This window comes from Phasianus colchicus, chromosome 3, assembly GCF_987193195.1.
Source record: "Phasianus colchicus chromosome 3, bPhaCol1.hap1.1, whole genome shotgun sequence".
In the NCBI taxonomy this organism is placed as follows: domain Eukaryota; kingdom Metazoa; phylum Chordata; class Aves; order Galliformes; family Phasianidae; genus Phasianus; species Phasianus colchicus.
In genome coordinates this window covers 95,230,752-95,249,869 of record NC_143438.1, presented here as the reverse complement: position 1 = coordinate 95,249,869, position 19,118 = coordinate 95,230,752, and the positions used below count along the sequence as shown (strand labels likewise).

General features: G+C 56.3%; 1 protein-coding gene across 2 annotated transcripts in view; it reads left to right on the top strand.

The window, feature by feature from the left end:
- HSF1 (heat shock transcription factor 1) overlaps window positions 1-19,118 on the top strand; it is a 63,938-nt gene that overhangs the window by 29,308 nt on the left and 15,512 nt on the right. For both annotated transcript variants that reach the window (XM_031609463.2, XM_031609462.2), the window contains exons 5-8: window positions 11,534-11,609; window positions 12,740-12,801; window positions 13,928-14,024; window positions 18,952-19,088. In XM_031609463.2, the coding sequence (XP_031465323.2) occupies window positions 11,534-11,609; window positions 12,740-12,801; window positions 13,928-14,024; window positions 18,952-19,088 (372 nt within the window). The remainder of the gene's footprint in view (window positions 1-11,533; window positions 11,610-12,739; window positions 12,802-13,927; window positions 14,025-18,951; window positions 19,089-19,118) is intronic.

The following is a 19,118-nucleotide window of genomic DNA, read 5'->3' as shown; positions in this document are numbered from 1 at the left end:
CTGCTGCTGCATTGCCAAACTGGGGGAGGGGCTGCAGAAAGCCGTGCTGCCATCCGGGCGCACCGAGGGCCGGGTGAGGAGGAACCTGGTGGGCTGCAGCACGGGCACTGCAGGTCCTGAGCCCAGGAAGAACAGCTGCATGGACCGGTCCAGGTTGGGGCTGAGCTGCTGGGGAGGAGCTCTGCCAAAGGGCCTGGGGGTCCTGGTGGGCAACGGTTGGCCAACAGTTGACCAGTGGTTGACTAATGATTGACCAACAGTTGAGTAACAGTTGACCAGTGGTTGACTAATAATTGATCAACGGTTGACCAACAGTTGACCATTGGTTGACCAACTCTTGTCCAACGATTGTCTGTGAATACTCTTGTCCAGCATTGAGCCCTTTTGCCAAGAAGCACTCTGGAGCCCATGAGAAGTTCCCAGGAGCCCATGGAAATTCCCAGGAGCCCATCAGAAGCTCTCAGGAGCCTATCAGAAGTACTTGGGTGCCCATTAGGAGATCTGGGTGCTGGGATCAGGACAAGTGGGAGGAGCCCCAAGGAGCAGCCGCACACTCAGGCTCTGTGCACTGGGTCGGGCAGCTGGGCAGCATTGGTGCTCTGGTTCAGGAGCCTGCGTGCTCCGCCGTGCTGCTCTTAACCAGCTGTTCCCTCCTGAGAGGAGCGGTTTGGGGATTAACAGCAGCTCTGTTGCTGAGCATCTGCACCGAGCGCTTCTGTGGGGCTGTGCTTTGCAGCTCAGCAGTCCCCCTCTGGAAATGGCAGTTTATGATTTTGCTGCGTTGCTGAATTTCCTTTTAAAAATGTGTGAGGAGGAGCTCTCGTAGTGCGGCAGAGGCTGAGGGCTGGGATTGCAGGAGCTCAGGAGCTGGCAGTGAGAACGTTTGTGCTTGCAACAATCGTTAGCAGCTGTGCTGTTAGTGGGGCTTCCGTCGCCCGTCCTGTGTGCTGCACTGATGTAAGGGATTGAGCACCGGCTGCAGCCTCATCTGAGCTCCGTACCTGGGCCAGGTCTGGAGGGGGGACCCTCTGTTGGCACAGATGTTCCCCGGTGCTGCTCCCAGCGAAGAGCTGGGGGTGGGGGGGGTCACTGCCCGATGTGCTGCTCCTTTCAATTAAAGGAAATTAAAGAAATTAAAGCCTTTGTGCAGGTGTGCTATCAGTGTGGTCATCTGCTGCTTCAGAACGGAGGTGGCGCTGCTTTGGCAGAGGAAGGGGAGTTGGAACTGGATGATCTTTAAGGACCTTCCAACCTAACCATCCCATGGCTGTAGGATCTTTAAGGACCTTCCAACCCAACCATCCCATGGCTGTAGGATCTTTAAGGACCTTCCAACCCAACCGTTCTGTGGCTCTATGATCTTCAAAGACTTCTCCAATCCAACTATCCCATGGCTTTATTATCATTAAGGAGTCATCCAGCCCAAACAATTAGTTCTCTTACAATCTTTAAGGACCCTTCCAACCCAACCATCCCACGGCTGTAGGATCTTTAAGGACCCTTCCAACCCAACCATCCCATGACAGTAGGATCTTTAAGGACCCTTCCAACCCAACCATCCCATGGCTGTAGGATCTTTAAGGACCTTCCAACCCAACCATCCCATGGCTGTAGGATCTTTAAGGACCTTCCAACCCAACCTACGCTCAGGGCAGTGAGGCTCCTGGAACCCAGCTACCACTAAGTCTGATTTAATGGAAGGAACACTGTACAACCAAATTCTCCCCAGGAACCAAAAAAGAGAAGTGCTTGGAATTCCATCCATCCCCAATCGGAATGCACTGCTCTCCATTTTTCTCCCAGCCTGACTTCATTGGCTGAACTGGGGCTCTTCCAGCCCCACACCGTGACCACGCTCCCTGCTTCCGTGACCCCTAAATGGGACAATTGCTGTGTGTTGTTTGACAGCCTTCCTGCACGGAGGACCAGCCCAGCCCTGGGGAGCCGCGCTGGCTGGGAGTCAACCATCAGCTTGAGCCTAAAATGGCGCTGATGGCCCGTGATGCTGCGTACAGCGTGGGATCTGTGCATTTTATCTCCGCTGCTGCTTTTTATGAGCTGAGTCACTGCTTGAGATCATCTGAAGTCAGTTTTATGGGGCATTCCAAAGCAGAGGTTAAAGACCTGGAGAGCGCTCGTTTTTCAGCGCGGCGATCTGAATCTGAAATTAATTATTGCTGCAGCCCGAGCTAACGATGCTAAAAGAACTCGAGCCAGCTGGCGGCTCCCATTCCTCCTTCTGGCTTCTGCGGCACGATGTTGGCTGTGTGGGGTTTGTGGGCCTGGGCAGTGCCTGCAGGCTGTGGGGTGCAGGTGCCAAACAAAATGGCATCAGGTTGGGGCTGGGAAGTTGCCCTCCATCACTGTCAGATCGGCGCTTCTCCAAATGCTCTGCTGATTTCTGCAGCATCAGTGGATTCGAAAGATGAAGTCCTTACAGAGCACCATGGGTCTCCTGGTTGGATTTTGGTTGCTGGAAATTTAGCGACAGCAAATGCACGGGGAAGGTCAGGTTGGATGGAGCCCTGGGCAGCTTCAGGTCGGATATGGGGAAGTTTCTTCTCCGAAAGCGGTGATGCGTGGGTGTGGGCTGTGCTGGGAGCTGCTGGGTCGTCGTCCCCGGAGGTGTTTGAGATCCCTGAGATTTGGCACCTGAGGACGGGACAGGTCAGTGGGGCTGGGTTGGGCCTGGGGATCTTGGAGGTCTTCTCCAATCTTTGTGATTCTATGAACTTGTTCTGGTGCATGATTTAGTGGTTGGGAGCCTGTCCATCATGGGGATGGAATGACATGATCTGTAAGGACCCTTCCAACCCAACCATCCCATGGCTCTATGATCTGTAAGGACCCTTCCAGCCCAACCATCCCATGGCTCTATGATCTGTAAGGACCCTTCCAACCCAACCATCCCATGGTTCTCTGATCTGTAAGGACCCTTCCAACCAAACCATCCCATGGTTCTGTGATCTGTAAGGACCCTTCCAACCCAACCATCCCATGGCTCTATGATCTGTAAGGACCCTTCCAACCAAACCATCCCATGGTTCTGTGATCTGTAAGGACCCTTCCAACCCAACCATCCCATGGCTCTATGATCTGTAAGGACCCTTCCAACCAAACCATCCCATGGTTCTGTGATCTGTAAGGACCCTTCCAACCCAACCATCCCATGGCTCTATGATCTGTAAGGACCCTTCCAACCCAACCATCCCATGGTTCTATGAAGTGTTAGCACCAGGGCCAGGAATTCTGCTAACCCTAGGCCAGCCATTATTAAACTTGCTGCTGCGTGGTGCTGGTTTTTCCCTCAGTCTTTGGGTATGGTGTTCAGGTGGTGGTTTTTTGAACCCTAACAAAATAAATAGATCTTTTTTTTTTTCTTGTGAACTTGAGAACAAAGGTGGTTACAACTCTTTAGTCATTATCTTTACATGTATTAAAAATTTTATACTGACAAACTGGGCAGAACCATACGGAATCAGAGTTGTTAAGGTTGGAAGAGACCTTTGAGTTCATTGAGTCCAACCCCAACCCATCCCCACTGAGACCCTAATTATGAACCACAGAGTCATTAAGGCTGCAAGATGCCTCCAACCCCAGCCCAACCTCACCCCACCCCCACCATGACCCTAAATAGAACCACAGAGCCATTAAGGTCGGAAGAGACCTCCAGGATCCCCATCCCAACCCCAGCCCGCCCTGTCCCTGTGCCCATGCCATGGGCTGACTTGCAGTGCACCCACAGCTTGCTTGGACAGAAAAGGGAGCCGTGCACTGTGGGAGCCGGGCGTGCAGAGCGTGGTGCCGCAGATGCAACAGCCGCTTTTTGCAGCAGCAGTGAGAAGCAGAATGCAGAGCTAAGGATAAAAGGCAGAGATCCCTGCTCCGGTGTCTCAGCTCTCCTTGCCCCGGCTGCGTCCTTGCGGCCCGCGGCGAGGTGCTGCATCCTCAGTGCTCAGCAGTGACAGAAGGAGGGCAGGAGCGGTGCTGATGGGCGCTGATGGATGCGCTGGGTGCGCAGCCTCGTTTAGTCAGCAGAACGCAGCTGATCTCTGCGCTGGGGCCGTCGTTAACGAGCCGCGGCCCGGCTCTCAGATGTGCCATTCGCAGCCGTTCGGCGCTTTCCCACACAATGCGTTTCCCACACGATGCGTTTCCCACATCGTCCCCCGAAGGTGGGACCCGCTGGAGGCCGATGATTGATGGCAGCGCAGCCGCGACGCGCGGCCGCTTTTCGGGCTGGCGGCTGATTTAGTGCGAGCCGCAGCAGCTGCTTCCCCCGACAGCTGGCACTGCGGCACTGCGGGGATGCGCCGCTCCGTGGCACTGTGCTCCAACACATCCACCCGTCCTTCTGCCCTCAGCCCCGTCCTTCTGCCCTCAGCCCCATCCTTGTGCCCTCAGCCCCATCCTTGTGCCCTCAGCCCCGTCCTTGTGCCATCAACCCCATCCTTGTGCCATCAACCCCATCCTTCTGCCCTCAGCCCCATCCTTCTGCCCTCAGCCCCGTCCTTCTGCCCTCAGCCCCATCCTTCTGCCCTCAGCCCCATCCTTGTGCCCTCAGCCCCATCCTTCTGCCCTCAGCCCCATCCTTCTGCCCTCAGCCCCATCCTTCTGCCCTCAGCCCCATCCTTGTGCCCTCAGCCCCATCCTTCTGCCCTCAGCCCCATCCTTGTGCCCTCAGCCCCGTCCTTCTGCCATTAACCCCATCCTTCTGCCATTAACCCCATCCTTCTGCCCTCAGCCCCATCCTTGTGCCCTCAGCCCCATCCTTCTGCCATCAACCCCATCCTTCTGCCCTCAGCCCCATCCTTTTGCCCTCAGCCCAGTCCTGACCCCATCCTTCTGCTCTCAGCCCCATCCTGACCCTGTCCTAGTGTCCCGAGCCGCATCTTTGTGCCCCATCCCCTGTTCTGACCCCATCCTGTGCTCCAAGCTCCATCCTTGTGCCCTGAGCCCAGTCCTGACCCTGTCCTTGTTCCCCAAACCCCATCCTTGTGCCCTCAGCCCCATCCTTTTACCCTCAGCCCAGTCCTGACCCCATCCTTCTGCCCTCAGCCCCATCCTTGTGCCCTGAGTGCAGTCCTGACCCCATCCTTGTGTCCCAAGCCCCATCCTGACCCCATCCTTGTGCCCCAAATCCCATCCTTGTGCCCTGAGCCCTATCCTTGTGCCCCAAGCCCTGTTCTGACCTTGTCCTTGTGCCTCAAACCCCATCCTTGTACCCTGAGCCCAGTCCTCACACTGTCCTTGTGTCCTGAACCCCATGCTTGTGTCCTGAGCCCAGTCCTGACACTGTCCTTGTGCCCCCAATCTCATTGTTGTGCCCTGAGCTCAGTCCTGACCCCATCCTTTTGCCCCATCCTTGTGCCCCAAGCCCCACTCTGACCCTGTACTTGTGCTCTGAGCCCCATCCTTATGCCCTCAGCCCTGTGTCCTTGTGCCCTGAGCCCTGTTCTGACCCCGTCCTTTTGCCCTAAGCCTCATCCTTGTGCCCCAAGCCCCATTCTGATCCTGTCATTGTGCCCCAAGCCCCATTCTGACCTGTCCTTGTGCCCCAAGCCGTGTCCTGACTCTGTCCTTGTGCCTGGAGCCCTGTCCTTGTGCCCTGACCCCATCCTTGTGCCCTGGCCCCATCCTTGTGCCCCATCCTTGTGCCCCAGACCCCACCCTGACCCTGTCCTTGTGCCTACGACATTGCATGTCATGGAGCACATCCCTTTGGACCCCATGCTCCAGGAGCTGTCAGCTCAGGCATCGAGGCAGCGATGTTGGGTTGTTGGGTTGGGCAAATTGGGGTCAGATTTTGTGGGAAGGGGCTGAGTTGGGATTCAGCTGCGTACAGAGGTTACAGGATAGTGGAGCAAGGGCTTAAAAACCAGCGGGGCGTGGAGCTGATGCTCCCGGACTGCTCCCGGCCACGGTGCCATTGTTGCACTCCTCCGATTTGTTTTCCTGGCCTGACTTTGTCCCACGACCCCTGGGAGGCAGCGGCGGCTCTGCATCTCAATTACAGGTGCCTGGGGAGCGGCGGCCTTTTGTGTGCATTGAATCCACCAGCTGCTGGCTTCAGCTGATGCCTCCGGATCAGGGGAGGGGGAGAGGTGCTGTGCCCACGCTTTGTCTTCTGGCTGTGCTGCGCTGGGACCCTCGGTGCCCGTAGATCTGATGCTGGGAGGCTCACAGCCGCAGCACGGGGCCGTCCTGTGCTGTTCTGCTGTGTCGTGTTTGCTTCTGGTATCTGTCTGCTGCGTAAAACCATGGAACTGTAGAAGGGGTTGGGCTGGAAGGAGTCTTTTAGGTCATGGAACTGTGGGGTGGGTGGGTTGGAGGGGTCCTGGAAGATCAGAGAGCTGTGGGATGGTTGGATTGGGTTGGAAGAGTCCTTACAGATCATAGAGCCACAAGATGGTTGGATTGGGTTCGAAGGGTCCTTACAGATCACAGAGCCACAAGATGGTTGGATTGGGTTGGAAGGGTCCTTACAGATCATGGAGCCACGAGATGGTTGAGTTGGGTTGGAAGGGTCCTTACAGATCATGGAGCCACGAGATGGTTGAGTTGGGTTGGAACAGTCCTTCAGAACTGTAGAACCACAGAATGGTTGGATTGGAAAGGTCCTTACAGATCATAGAGCCATGAGATGGTTGAGTTGGGTTGGAAGAGTCCTTTATTAGAATTGTGGAACCACAGAATGGTTGGAGTGGAAGGGTCCTTAAAGATCGTAGAGCCATAGAATGGGCTGGGTAGAGAGGGTCCTTGAAGGTCATAGAGCTGTGCGATGGTTGGGTTGGGTTGGGTTGGGGGGGAAGGGTTCTTCAGAACTGTAGAACCACAGAATAGGTTCAGCTGGGAGGGTCCTTGAAGATCATAGGGCCATGGAAGGGTTAGATTGAGAGAGTCCTTAAAGATCATAAAATCATGGGATGGCTGGTTTGGAAGGGTCCTTAAAGATCACAGACCTACAGAATGGTTGTGTTGGGAGGGTCCTGAAAGATCATAGAGCTATGGAATGGTTGAGTTGGGTTGGAAGGTCCTTTAGAGTTGTAGAATCACAGCACATTTGGGTTGGAAGGGTCCTTTTAGAGCTGTAGAAGCACAGCATGGCTGGGTTGGAAGGGTCCTTAAAGATTACAGAACCACCGAACCACATTATGGTGTTGTTTGGAGGGTCTTTAAAGATCACAAAACCACAGAGTGGTGGTGTTGGAAGGGTCCTTAAAGATCACAAAACCACAGAATGGTGGTGTTGGAAGGGTCCTTAAAGATCATAGGTTGAGTTGTGTTGGAAAGGTCATTTCAGGATGTAGAAGCGCAGCATGGTTGAGTTAGAAGGGTCCTTAACGATCAGAAAACCAGAGAGTGGTGGTGTTGGGAGGGTCCCTAAAGGTCATAGAGCCGTGGAATGGTTGAGTTGGGTTGGAAAGGTTGTTTTGGGCTGCAGAAGCACAGCTCAGCTGGGTTGGAAGGGTCCTTAAAGATCATAAAGCCAGAGAATGGTGGCGTTGGGAGTGTCCTTAAAGGTCATAGGTTGAGTTGGTTGGAAGGGTCATTTCAGGATGTAGAAGCACAGCGTGGTTGGGTTGAAAGGGTCCTTAAAGATCACAAAACCACAGAATGGTGGTGTTGGGAGGGTCCTTAAAGGTCATGTAGTCGTGGAATGGTTGAGTTGTGTTGAAAAGGTCGTTTTGGGCTGCAGAAGCACAGCTCTACTGGGTTGAAAGGGTCCTTAACGATCACAGAACCACAGAGTGGTGGTGTTGGGAGGGTCCCTAAAGGTCATGTAGTCGTGGAATGGTTGACTCGGGTTGGGAGGGTCGTTCCGGGCTGAAGCACAGCTCGGCCGGGTTGGAAGGAGCCCTGCCGTACCCCTGCCCGGGGCTGGGTGCCGCTCACGGCCTTCCATAAAAGCCCCGCGTCCGCAGCGCAGCCCCGCTGCTGGGAGCGCAGCGGTTTTGCAACGCCGCGTTTTCTTTTTAATTGCAAATGAAGGGATTGCGAAGAGGCGCTCAGCCGAGGGCCGGCCGGCTGCGAAGCGGAGCCGCCTCTCAGCCGCAGCCACGTTATCTGCAGCGGGAGCGGCAGCCGCTCCTCGGCCGTCCTGCAATTAGCGCTGATTTGCATGAGCTGCGCCGTGATAAACGAGCAGCGCCGCTGGGCCGGGCAGATAACGGGATGGGGGCTGCGGAGATAATGGGGCGGGCTGATAACGGCACGGCTGGGGGGGGGGGTGATGGGGCGGTGGGTCAGCAGCACTGCTCCCGTGTCTGGGCTTCTGTGCGGCGGCCGTGTGTCCCCGGGTCACCAGCATTGTCCCCATGTCCCCAGCACTGTGCTGTGGCTTTATGTCCCCATGTCCCCAGCGCTGTGCTGTGGCCCTGTGTCCCTATGTCACCAGCACTGTCCCCGTGTCCCCAGCACTGTGCTGTGTCCATGTTTCCCCATGCCACCAGCACTGTGCTGTGGCCCTGTGTCCCCATGTCCCCAGCACTGTCCTGTGGCCGTGTGTCCCCATGTCACCAATACTGTCCCCGTGTCCCCAGCACTGTGCTGTGGCCGTGTGTCCCCGCACTACCAGCACTGTCCCCATGTCCCCAGCACTGTGCTGTGGCCGTGTGTCCCCGGGTCACCAGCATCGTCCCCATGTCCCCAGCACTGTGCTGTGTCCATGTGTCCCCATGTCACCAACACTGTCCCCATGTCCCCAGCACTGTGCTGTGGCCCTGTGTCCCCATGTCCCCAGCACTGTCCCCGTGTCCCCAGCACTGTGCTGTGGCCATGTGTCCCTGTGTCCCCAGCACTGTCCCCGTGTCACCAGCACTGTGCTGTGGCTGTGTCCTCATGTCCCCAGCACTGTCCCCATGTCACCAGCACTGTCCTGTGGCCGTGTGTCCCCATGTCACCAATACTGTCCCCGTGTCCCCAGCACTGTGCTGTGGCCGTGTGTCCCTGTGTCCCCAGCACTGTCCCCGTGTCACCAGCACTGTGCTGTGGCCCTGTGTCCCCATGTCCCCAGCACTGTCCCCATGTCCCCAGCACTGTGCTGTGTTCATGTGTCCCCACGCCACCAGCACTGTCCCCATGTCCCCAGCACTGTGCTGTGGCCGTGTGTCCCTGTGTCCCCAGCACTGTCCCCATGTCCCCAGCACTGTGCTGTGTCCATGTGTCCCCGCACTACCAGCACTGTCCCCATGTCCCCAGCACTGTGCTGTGGCTTTATGTCCCCATGTCCCCAGGACTGTGCTGCGGCCCTGTGTCCCCATGTCCCCAGCACTGTCCCCGTGTCCCCAGCACTGTGCTGTGTCCGTGTGTCCCCACACCACCAGCACCGTCCCCCCGTCAGCACTGCCATGCGTGTCCCCGTGTCCCCGCAGAGCTGCTCTTTCCGAGCCCCATCTGCACAGCAGCCCCATCTCCCCTCGTTTCCCCTGACCGAGCGCTGCGCACCCCTTCTAACAACTCCTCATCCAACCCCTTTGGACCCCCCCTCTCCAGCTCCGCGCCGTTTAATTGCCCCGCGGAGCGGAGCTGTGCAAAGCGTGACGGCTGGGTGCAGCCCTGGGGGCTGCTGGCCCAGCTGCTCCTGCATGGCCCCTAATGAGCCTCGCTGCTGCCCCGTGCAGCGGTTCAGGTGTGCGCTGCTCGGCTCATTGCCCGCTGCTGCCCGCAGTAATTGCTGCAGCTGTGCCCCGCGGCCCTCCTGCGCTCCTGGAAGGACTGTGGGGGTCCTCAGCGCTTCCAAAAAGCAGCTCTGGGTCGGGGCCCTCTCCCTCCCCTCCCCCCCAAAAAAATGGGTTTTGAGCGGTAGAATTGATGGAGTCACAGAATCACAGAAGGGTTGGGTTGGAAGGGACCTCCAGGATCACGAACCCTTCTGTATCCTTCTGTAGGGTCGCAGAGTGGCTGAGGTTGGGATGATAGAAGGGTTTGGTTGGAAGGGAGCCCACGGAATGGCTGAGGTTGGAATCACAGAACGGCCCGGGTTGGAAGGGACCTCAAGGGTCACGAAGCTCCAACCCCCACCACAGGCAGGGCCACCAACCTCCACATTTCACAGCAGCCCAGGCTGCCCAGGGCCCCATCCAGCCTGGCCTCCAACACCTCCAGGGATGGACGGGGCATCCACAGCCTCTCTGGGCAGCAGGGAGTTGGGTGGGTCCTTGGACAGTCCTCTGCTCCAAAGTGCTGCGAGCTGGGAGGTGTGATGGGATCAGCTTTTGGGGGATGCGTGGTCCCAGAGGGGTGGGAGGGTCGGATGGGATCCCAGAGGCGCAGGAAGGTTTGGGGTGGAGGGGAGATTGAAGCCCACCCAGCCTCAGCCCCATAGCACTGCCCCATAGGCAGCTCTGCGGAGAGCTCATCGCTCCCTACAGCTGCTGGAAGGACGTTGTGGTGAGGGGGGGTCGGCTCTGCTCCCGGGGAGCAGCAGTGGGATGAGAGGGGATGGCCCCTCCTTGCACCTGGGGGGGTCAGGTTGGACATTAGGGAACATTCCTTCCCAAAAAGAGCTGCGATGCATCGGCATGGGCTGCGTGGGGAGGTGGTGGGGTCACCATCCCTGGAGGTGTTCCAGAACTGTGGGGATGGGGCACATGGGGACATGGCTGTGGGCACGGTAGGGGTGGGGTGGGGTTGCAGTGGGGGGTCCTGGGGGGTCTCTTCCAAGCTTAATGACTCCGTGGTTCTGTTTAGGGTCACGGTGGGGGTGGATTGGGGTTGGACTGGGGGATCTTGGAGACATCTTCATACCTTAATAACGCCTTGGTTCTATTTAGGGTCACAGTGCGGTGGGTTGGGGTTGGGCTGGGTGATCCTGGGGGTCTCTTCCAACCTTAATGACTTTATGGTCCTATTTAGGATTATGGTGGGGGTCGGTTGGGGTTGGGCTTGGGGATCTCAAAGGTCTCTTCCGACCTGAATGGCTCTGTGGGTCTATTTAGTTCATAATGGGGTGGGTTGGGGTTGGACTGGGGGTCTTGGAGATCTCTTCCAACCTTAACGACTCTGTGGTTCTGATTAGGATCACAGTGGGGATGGGGTCGGGGTTGGACTTGGGGATCTGGGAGGTCTTTTCCAACCTGAATGGATCTATTTAGTGTCTATTTAGATGGGGTGAGTTGGGGTTGGGCTGGAGGATCCTAGAGGTCTCTTCCAACCTTACTGACTGTGATTTGATCTCCCGTGGGCTGGCTGCCCAAACAACCCTGAGCACCTCCAGGGATGGGGCGCAGGGGAAACTGGCAGAGAATTGGGGGCTCAGCCTTGAAACTGACACGAGACTGGGGCAAAAAAGGCTGAAAATGGACGACTTACTTGTGGGTCAGTGTGTAACAGCTGAGGTCACAGCAGTGCTGCCGTCACATCAACGTGACTCTCTTAAAGCACTCCGTGCACCCGCTCCTGGCGTCTGGAGGAGCCTGGAGAAGAAGAGGAAGCACTGCACCTTCCTGCCCATCTCTCCCGTGCTTTTGGTTTGCAGAATTCACCGTTCTGTGCTGCATTTGTTCTCAGCAGATTTTTGCTTCCCTTGCAGCGAGAACGAGGCGCTGTGGAGGGAGGTGGCCAGCCTGAGGCAGAAGCACGCGCAGCAGCAGAAGGTGGTCAACAAGGTAAAGCCCAAAGCGCAGCGAGGGCTCGGCAGCTGCTGTGATCCCATGCACGGGGGGGGGGGGTTCTGGAAATGCAACAGAGAGGGCTGGGTTGTGGGGCAGAGCTCAGCTGGGAGCCATGTCCTGTTCAGATGGGGCTCCCTGGGCTCCGGTGTGTGTCCAGTGCCCCTCGTCCTGGCACTGGGCAGCACCCAGCAGAGCCCGGCCCCCTCCTCCTGCCCTTCAAATACCCATCAGCGCTGCTCAGACCCCTCCCAGCCTTCCCTCCCCCAGCGCACAGCCCCGGGGCTCTCAGCCTGTCCCCACCAGGAGGGGCTCCAGGTCCCCCCCATCTCCGCACCCCCCGCTGGGCTCTCCCAGCAGCTCCCAGTCTGCCCTGAACTGGGAGCCCAGCACCGGGCGCAGTGCTCCAGCAGCGCCCTGCAGGGCAGAGCAGAGGGGAGCAGCACCTCCCTGCCCTGCTGGCTACCAGGGCTCACTGATGGCTCATGGTCAGCTTCTGGTCAACCATTAGTCAATCACTGCCCAACCATTGGTCAACCACTGGTCAACCACTGCCCAACTATTGGTCAACCACTGTCCAACCATTTGTCAATCAGAGGTCAACCACTGCCCAACCATTGGTCAACCATTGGTCAACCACTGCCCAACCACTGGTCAACCACTGCCCAACCATTTGTCAATCATTGGTCAACCACTGATCAACTACTGCCCAACCATTGGTCAACCATTGGTCAATCAGTGGTCAACCACTGCCCAACCATTGGTCAACCATTGGGTCAGTTGTTGGTCAACCACTGCCCAACCACTGGTCAACTGTTGGCCAACCGTTGCCCACCAGGACCCCCAGGCCCTTTGGCAGAGCTCCTCCCCAGCAGCTCAGCCCCAACCTGGACCGGTCCATGCAGCTGTTCTTCCTGGGCTCAGGACCTGCAGTGCCCGTGCTGCAGCCCACCAGGTTCCTCCTCACCCGGCCCTCGGTGTGCCCTGGAACGGCCGGGTGGCAGCACGGCTCTCTGGACAGCAGCCCCTCCCCAAAGCTTTGCATCACCCCACAGCTGTTTCCATCTGTGCCTTAATCTGAGTCACTCCGTGTGTCCCAACAGCTTTTCCTTTTTCTCTCCTCACAGCTCATCCAGTTTTTGATTTCATTGGTGCAATCCAACCGCATCCTTGGGGTGAAGAGGAAGATGTAAGTCTGCATTTCTACCTCCCAATAAAGGTTCCCTGTCTGAGAACAGAGAGGATCAGCACAGAGGGTCCCCCAGGTCTCTGTCTCCTGTAGCAGCCTTGACAGTGGGGTAGGGCTGTCCCTGGGGTCGTGTGAGCCTCCAAATCCTCCCTGACTCTGCTCTGGGATGGGAGCCAGAAGGGTTGGTGAGCCCACAGGATGCAGAGCGTCCTTCATCCTGCTCTACCAGCACAGCATCCTGTCCCCATCGTGGCATTCTTTGTCATTAGGCTGAAAGAGAACCACGGGGCCATCAGAACTGACCTGCTGGGACACCCCCCCCAGAATCACCAAACCTGTCTTCCACTGTGCTGAGGGGATCCTTTCCCTGCTGATTGCATGACACTACAAGCCTTATTTCTCCCCTCCCCTCCCCTCCCCTCCCCTCCCCTCCCCTCCCCTCCCCTCCCCTCCCCTCCCCTCCCCTCCCCTCCCCTCCCCTCCCCTCCCCTCCCCTCCCCTCCCCTCCCCTCCCCTCCCCTCCCCTCCCTTCCTCTCCCCTCCCCTCCCCTCCCCTCCCCTCTCCTCTCCTCTCCTCTCCTCTCCTCTCCTCTCCTCTCCTCTCCTCTCCTCTCCTCTCCTCTCCTCTCCTCTCCTCTCCTCTCCTCTCCTCTCCTCTCCTCTCCTCTCCTCTCCTCTCCTCTCCTCTCCTCTCCTCTCCTCTCCTCTCCTCTCCTCTCCTCTCCTCTCCTCTCCTCTCCTCTCCTGTCCTCCTGCTGGGGGATCCCTGCTGCTGGGGGGATCCTTTCCCTGCTGATTGCATTACTGTGCTGCTGGGGGATCCTTTCCCTGCTGATTGCATGACTCTGTGCTGGGGATTCCCCCCCCACTAATTATTCTGGAGGCCCCTCGGAGGTTATCACCACTTCCAGATTAATTAGACATTAACCATTAGTGTTTCTGCCCCAGGATGGTGCTGCAGCACACCCACTTCTCCCCTCTGATCCTTAACACCCCCGTCTGTCTCTGCTCCACCCCCTTCCCATCGCATCCCCCCCAGGCTCCCCCCCGCCGTACCCCCGCGGTGCTGGGCAGTGTTGGATGCCAGCGGCGCGGTGACCCCGCGGTGTTTGGGACTCTCTTGCAGCCCCCTGATGTTGAACGACAGCAGTTCAGCCCATTCCATGCCGAAATACAGCCGCCAGTACTCCCTGGAGCACGTCCACGGCTCGTCCCCATACGCAGTAAGTGAGCGGGGAGGAGGGGAGGCACAGCACCCTGGGGGGGATCCCGCTGGGATTTCCTATGGGAGAGCTGGCAGCTGGCAGGGGGCAGTTCTTTACAGAGAGAAAGGTCTTCAGAGAGAGCGGTGAGGTGCTGGAACAGCTGCCCAGAGCTGTGGGTGCCCCGTCCATCCCTGAGGTGTTGGAGGCCAGGTTGGATGGGGCCCTGGGCAGCCTGGGCTGCTGTGAAATGTGGAGGTTGGTGGCCCTGCCTGTGGTGGGGGTTGGAGCTTCGTCATCCTTGGGGTCTCTTCCAACCTGGGCCGTTCTGTGATTCTGTGATTCTGAAACAGAGCTGGAGGGAGCAGAGAAGGAGAGAATAGAGCAGAATAGAATGGAGTAGGGTAGATCAGAACAGAATAAATAAGAACAGCATAGAACAGAGCAGGGTAGGGCAGCACGGAGTACATCAGAGCAGAATAGAACAAGATAGAGCAGAACGGAGTGGATCAGAACAGAATAGAACCAAGCAGAACAGAGCTTAACAGGATGGAACAGAACAGAATAGAACAGGATAGAACAGGATAGAACGGAACAGGATAGAACAGGATAGAACGGAACAGGATAGAACAGAACAGAATGGAACAGAACAGAGCAGAATAAGATATGACAGAACAGAACAGAATAGAACAGAGCAGAATAGAACAGAATAAAATAGAACAGGTCAGAACAGGATAGAACAACAGAACAGAATAGAACAGAATAAGATAGAACAGAATAGAACAGGATAGAACAGAACAGAGCAGGATAGAACAGAACACAATAAGATAGAACAGAATAAGATAGAACAGAATGGAACAGAACAGAATAGAACAGGATAGACCAGAACAGAACAAGATAGAATGAATCCAAACAGAATAGAGCAGGGCAGGACAGAACAGAATAGAACAGAATAGGTCGGAACAAGATAGGATGAATCCAAACAGAATAGAGCAGGGCAGGACAGAACAGAATAGAACAGGATAGAACAGAACAGAACAAGATAGGATGAATCCAAACAGAATAGAGCAGGGCAGGACAGAAGGGACCTCTAGGGTGACCGGGTCCAGCTCCCTGAGCAGCTCATTGAAGCACATCTGTGAGGATAGATCTCAGATGTCCCCTGAGCACGGACAGGTGTGAGGTACCCCTGGAACCCAGCAGTTCTCCAGAAGGTTCTGATGGGACCGGGCTTTGGGTCACTGAGCGAGCAAGAGGCACCCAATCCGACCAGCAGCTGAGGTGGGGCAGTGGTGCTGCTCTGCTTCCCTCTGCTGATTTGACCTTTGCTTTGGATTTATCTCAAAGTAAATTGGATGTGTGATTCCTTAAAGGTCACAGAGCCATGCAATGGTTGGGTTGGAAGGGTCCTTAAAGGTCATAGTAACATAGTATGGTTGGGTTGGAAGGGTCCTTCAAGGTCATAGTGACATGGGATGGTTGGGCCGGAAGGGTCCTTAAAGGTCATAATGACATAGTATGGTTGGGTTGGGAGGGTCCTTAAAGTTCAAAGAATCATAGGATCATAGAATGGATTGGGTTGGAAGGTCCTTGAAGATTGTAGAACCATGGAATGGTTGGGTCAGAAGGGTCTTTAAAGGTCATAGTGACGTAGTATGGTTGGGTTGGAAGGGTCTTTAAAGGTCATAATGACATAGTATGATTGGGTTGGAAGGGTCCTTAAAGATCATAGTAACACAGTATGGTTGGGTTGGAAGGGTCTTTAAAGGTCATAGTAACATAGTATGGTTGGGTTGGAAGGGTCCTTCAAGGTTATGGAGACATGGGATGGTTGGGTTGGAAGGGTCCTTAAAGTTCAAAGAGCCATAGGATCATAGAATGGAATGGGTTGGAAGGTCCTTGAAGATTGTAGAACCATGGAATGGTTGGGTCGGAAGGGTCTTTAAAGATCATAGTGACGTAGTATGGTTGGGTTGGAAGGGTCCTTAAAGGTCATAGTGACATAGTATGGTTGGGTTGGAAGGGTCCTTAAAGATCATAGTGACGTCGTATGGTTGGGTTGGAAGTGTCCTTAAAGATCATAGTGACATAGTATGGTTGGGTTGGAAGTGTCCTTAAAGATCATAGTGACATAATATGGTTGGGTTGGAAGGGTCCTTCGAGGTTATGGAGACATGGGATGGTTGGGTTGGAAGGGTCCTTAAAGTTCAAAGAGCCATAGGATCATAGAATGGAATGGGTTGGAAGGTCCTTGAAGATTGTAGAACCATGGAATGGTTGGGTCGGAAGGGTCTTTAAAGATCATAGTGACGTAGTATGGTTGGGTTGGAAGGGTCCTTAAAGGTCATAGTGACATAGTATGGTTGGGTTGGAAGGGTCCTTAAAGATCATAGTGACGTCGTATGGTTGGGTTGGAAGTGTCCTTAAAGATCATAGTGACATAGTATGGTTGGGTTGGAAGTGTCCTTAAAGATCATAGTGACATAATATGGTTGGGTTGGAAGGGTCCTTCGAGGTTATGGAGACATGGGTAGTTGGGTTGGAAAGGTCCTTAAAGATTGTAGAATCATGGAATGGTTGGGTGGGAAGGGTCTTTAAAGATCATAGAGACACAGCATGGTTGTGTTGGAAGGGTCCTTCAAGATCGTAGAACCGTCGAAGTATTGGGTTGGAAGGGTCCTTCCTGGTTAATAGGTGGCTGTGTGTAATCAGCACGGCTCCCACAGGAAGCCAGCTTTCCGTGGGTCACACCAGGAGCCCACGGGGTGGGGTGGTGGAGCACCCACCCCACAGCAGAGGAGGGCCGTGGGGCAGCACGCGTCAGAACAGCTCAGAGCAGAGGCAGAGGAAGGAGAGGGGAGGAGATCCGCGGGGCTCTGCCAGCACGCAGCGCAGGAGGAGCAGCGCAGGAGGAACGGGCTCAGCTCCTGCGTGTTGTGTGAGCCCTGCAGCACCAGCATCCTGGGCCCCTCCCCACCCGGCAGCCCCGCCTGCCTCACCTGAGACCTGTCTGCTGCGTGGCCGAGTTTTCCTTGCACCAAATGAAACCATCCCCCATGGCACATGGCAGCCCCTGCCTGCTCTGCACCGAGCTCTGCCTCCCGAGGTCAGGCACCGCTGGGGCTGCGGTGCTCCTGGAGCGTTTCCCGCTGACCCCAACCCTCCGGCCGTGCTCACGAGCTCTGCCATCACGCTGCCCGCGGCAGCTCTGTGTTCCCCTTCCAGCTCCTGTGATCTCCGCTTTCAAAGCGCCGTTCTTCATGCAGCAAACGCTCACACAGAACCTCTGGGAGCTGTTCCAGTGATGAGAAACGCAGCTGGTCCCTCCTTTCTCAGCCCGGGACACGCGCACTGTTCTGCCAGAGCTGGCTGGGTGGCGTTCGGAGCACTCTGCCAAGGAGTGCGACGATCCAGCGCCGCTGTGATGCCGGTCAGATAGAACAAAGGCACAGCAGAGCGTTCCCACGTGGCTGTGGGTGGGCTGCCCGCCTCCCTGCGCGCTGTGTCCCGATGGGATCCATCGCCTGGGAAGGAGGATCCCAGTGCCTGGGACCACAGCGGGGCAGCCCCACGCCCGCGGCCCTGAGGAGCGGCTGCTGAGCATCTCCGTGCTCCCCACCTCGCGTTGGCTGCTGTCAGCTGGGATCGTAGGACCACAGAATTATTTGGAGTTGGAAGGGACTTCTAAAGGCCATCTGCTCCAACTCCTCTGTTGGATCACCGCACTGCTCCGCTGGGGGCCGTCTGCTCACTGAGGGTGCAGTAAATCCCTCTCCCATGCCATTGATACAGGGGTTGAAGAGTCCCCCGCCCCCTGGGGGACACCACCCTCACCAGTCCCCATCACTGACCCGCTGAGCCATCCGGCACCGCTCTCTGCTTGCCATCTCCAGCCATCTCCCACTGTCCCCTGAGGGACACCGCTGTCACCAATCCCCATCCTTTGACCCACTGAGCCATCTGCCACCACTCTCTGCATTTGACCTCCAGCCATCTCCCACTGTACCCTGGGGGACACCATTGTCGTCGACCCCCATCCCTTGAGCCGTTGACCCGTCCACTGCCATTCTTTGTGAACCATCTCCAACCATCTCCGCCCGTCCCCTGAGGGACACCGCTGTCACCAATCCTCATCCTTTAACCCTCTGAGCCATCCACCACCACTCTTCGTGTGCCACCTCCAGCCATCTCCCTCTGTCCCCTGGGTGACAGCACTGTCACTGATCTCTGTCCATTGGCCCACTGAGCCATCACCACCATTCTCTGTACCATCTCCAACCATCTCCCCGGTCCCCAGAGGGACACTGCTGTCACCAAACCCTTTTCATTGACCCAGTGAGCCATCCACCACCACTTTCTCCTTGCACCACTGTTGCTGATCTCCATCCCTTGACCCTCTGAGCCATCCACCACCATTCTCTGTGTACCATCTCCAACCGTCTCCCCCCGATGCCCTGGGACACCTCCGTAACCAGTCCCCATCCGTTGACCCATCACCCATTCAGTGCTGCTCTCTGTGAACCATCTCCATCCGACTTCTCATCTGGAGGCGGCAGATGCACAGAGTGCAGACGTCATCTGTGTTCATTTCAGCTCCTCGAGTCGTTCTGCTTCTTAGCAAGACTGATAGCGAAATGCAGCCATTTCCCATTGGCCGTTTCTGGAGTGGAAATCTTGTATTTCCTACAACTTCTGTTCCATGGAATCGTAGAATCTTTTGAATTGGAAGGGACCTTTAAAGGTTTCCTGGTCCAATTTTGTCCATCTATCGATCCTCACCATACAAATTCCAGCTTTCCTGGAAGCATAAAAGTGGAGGTGCTGAGTGGGAGGGGAAAGCTTCAAGTCAGAGCTTCGAAAAGTCCAAGTGCTGAGTGGTCCAGGAAAGGAATCTGGTATTTGAATGTTTTCCTATTTCCAAGAAAACGTGCTGCCCTTGTCATTTCAGGCTTCCTCCCCAGCATACAGCGGCTCCAACATCTACTCCCCGGATTCATCGACCAACTCTGGTCCCATCATCTCGGACGTGACGGAGCTGGCCCAGTCCAGCCCTTCGGCATCTCCCAGCGGCAGCCTGGATGAGAGGTGAGCGGGCAGCTCTGTGCTGCTGGGAGC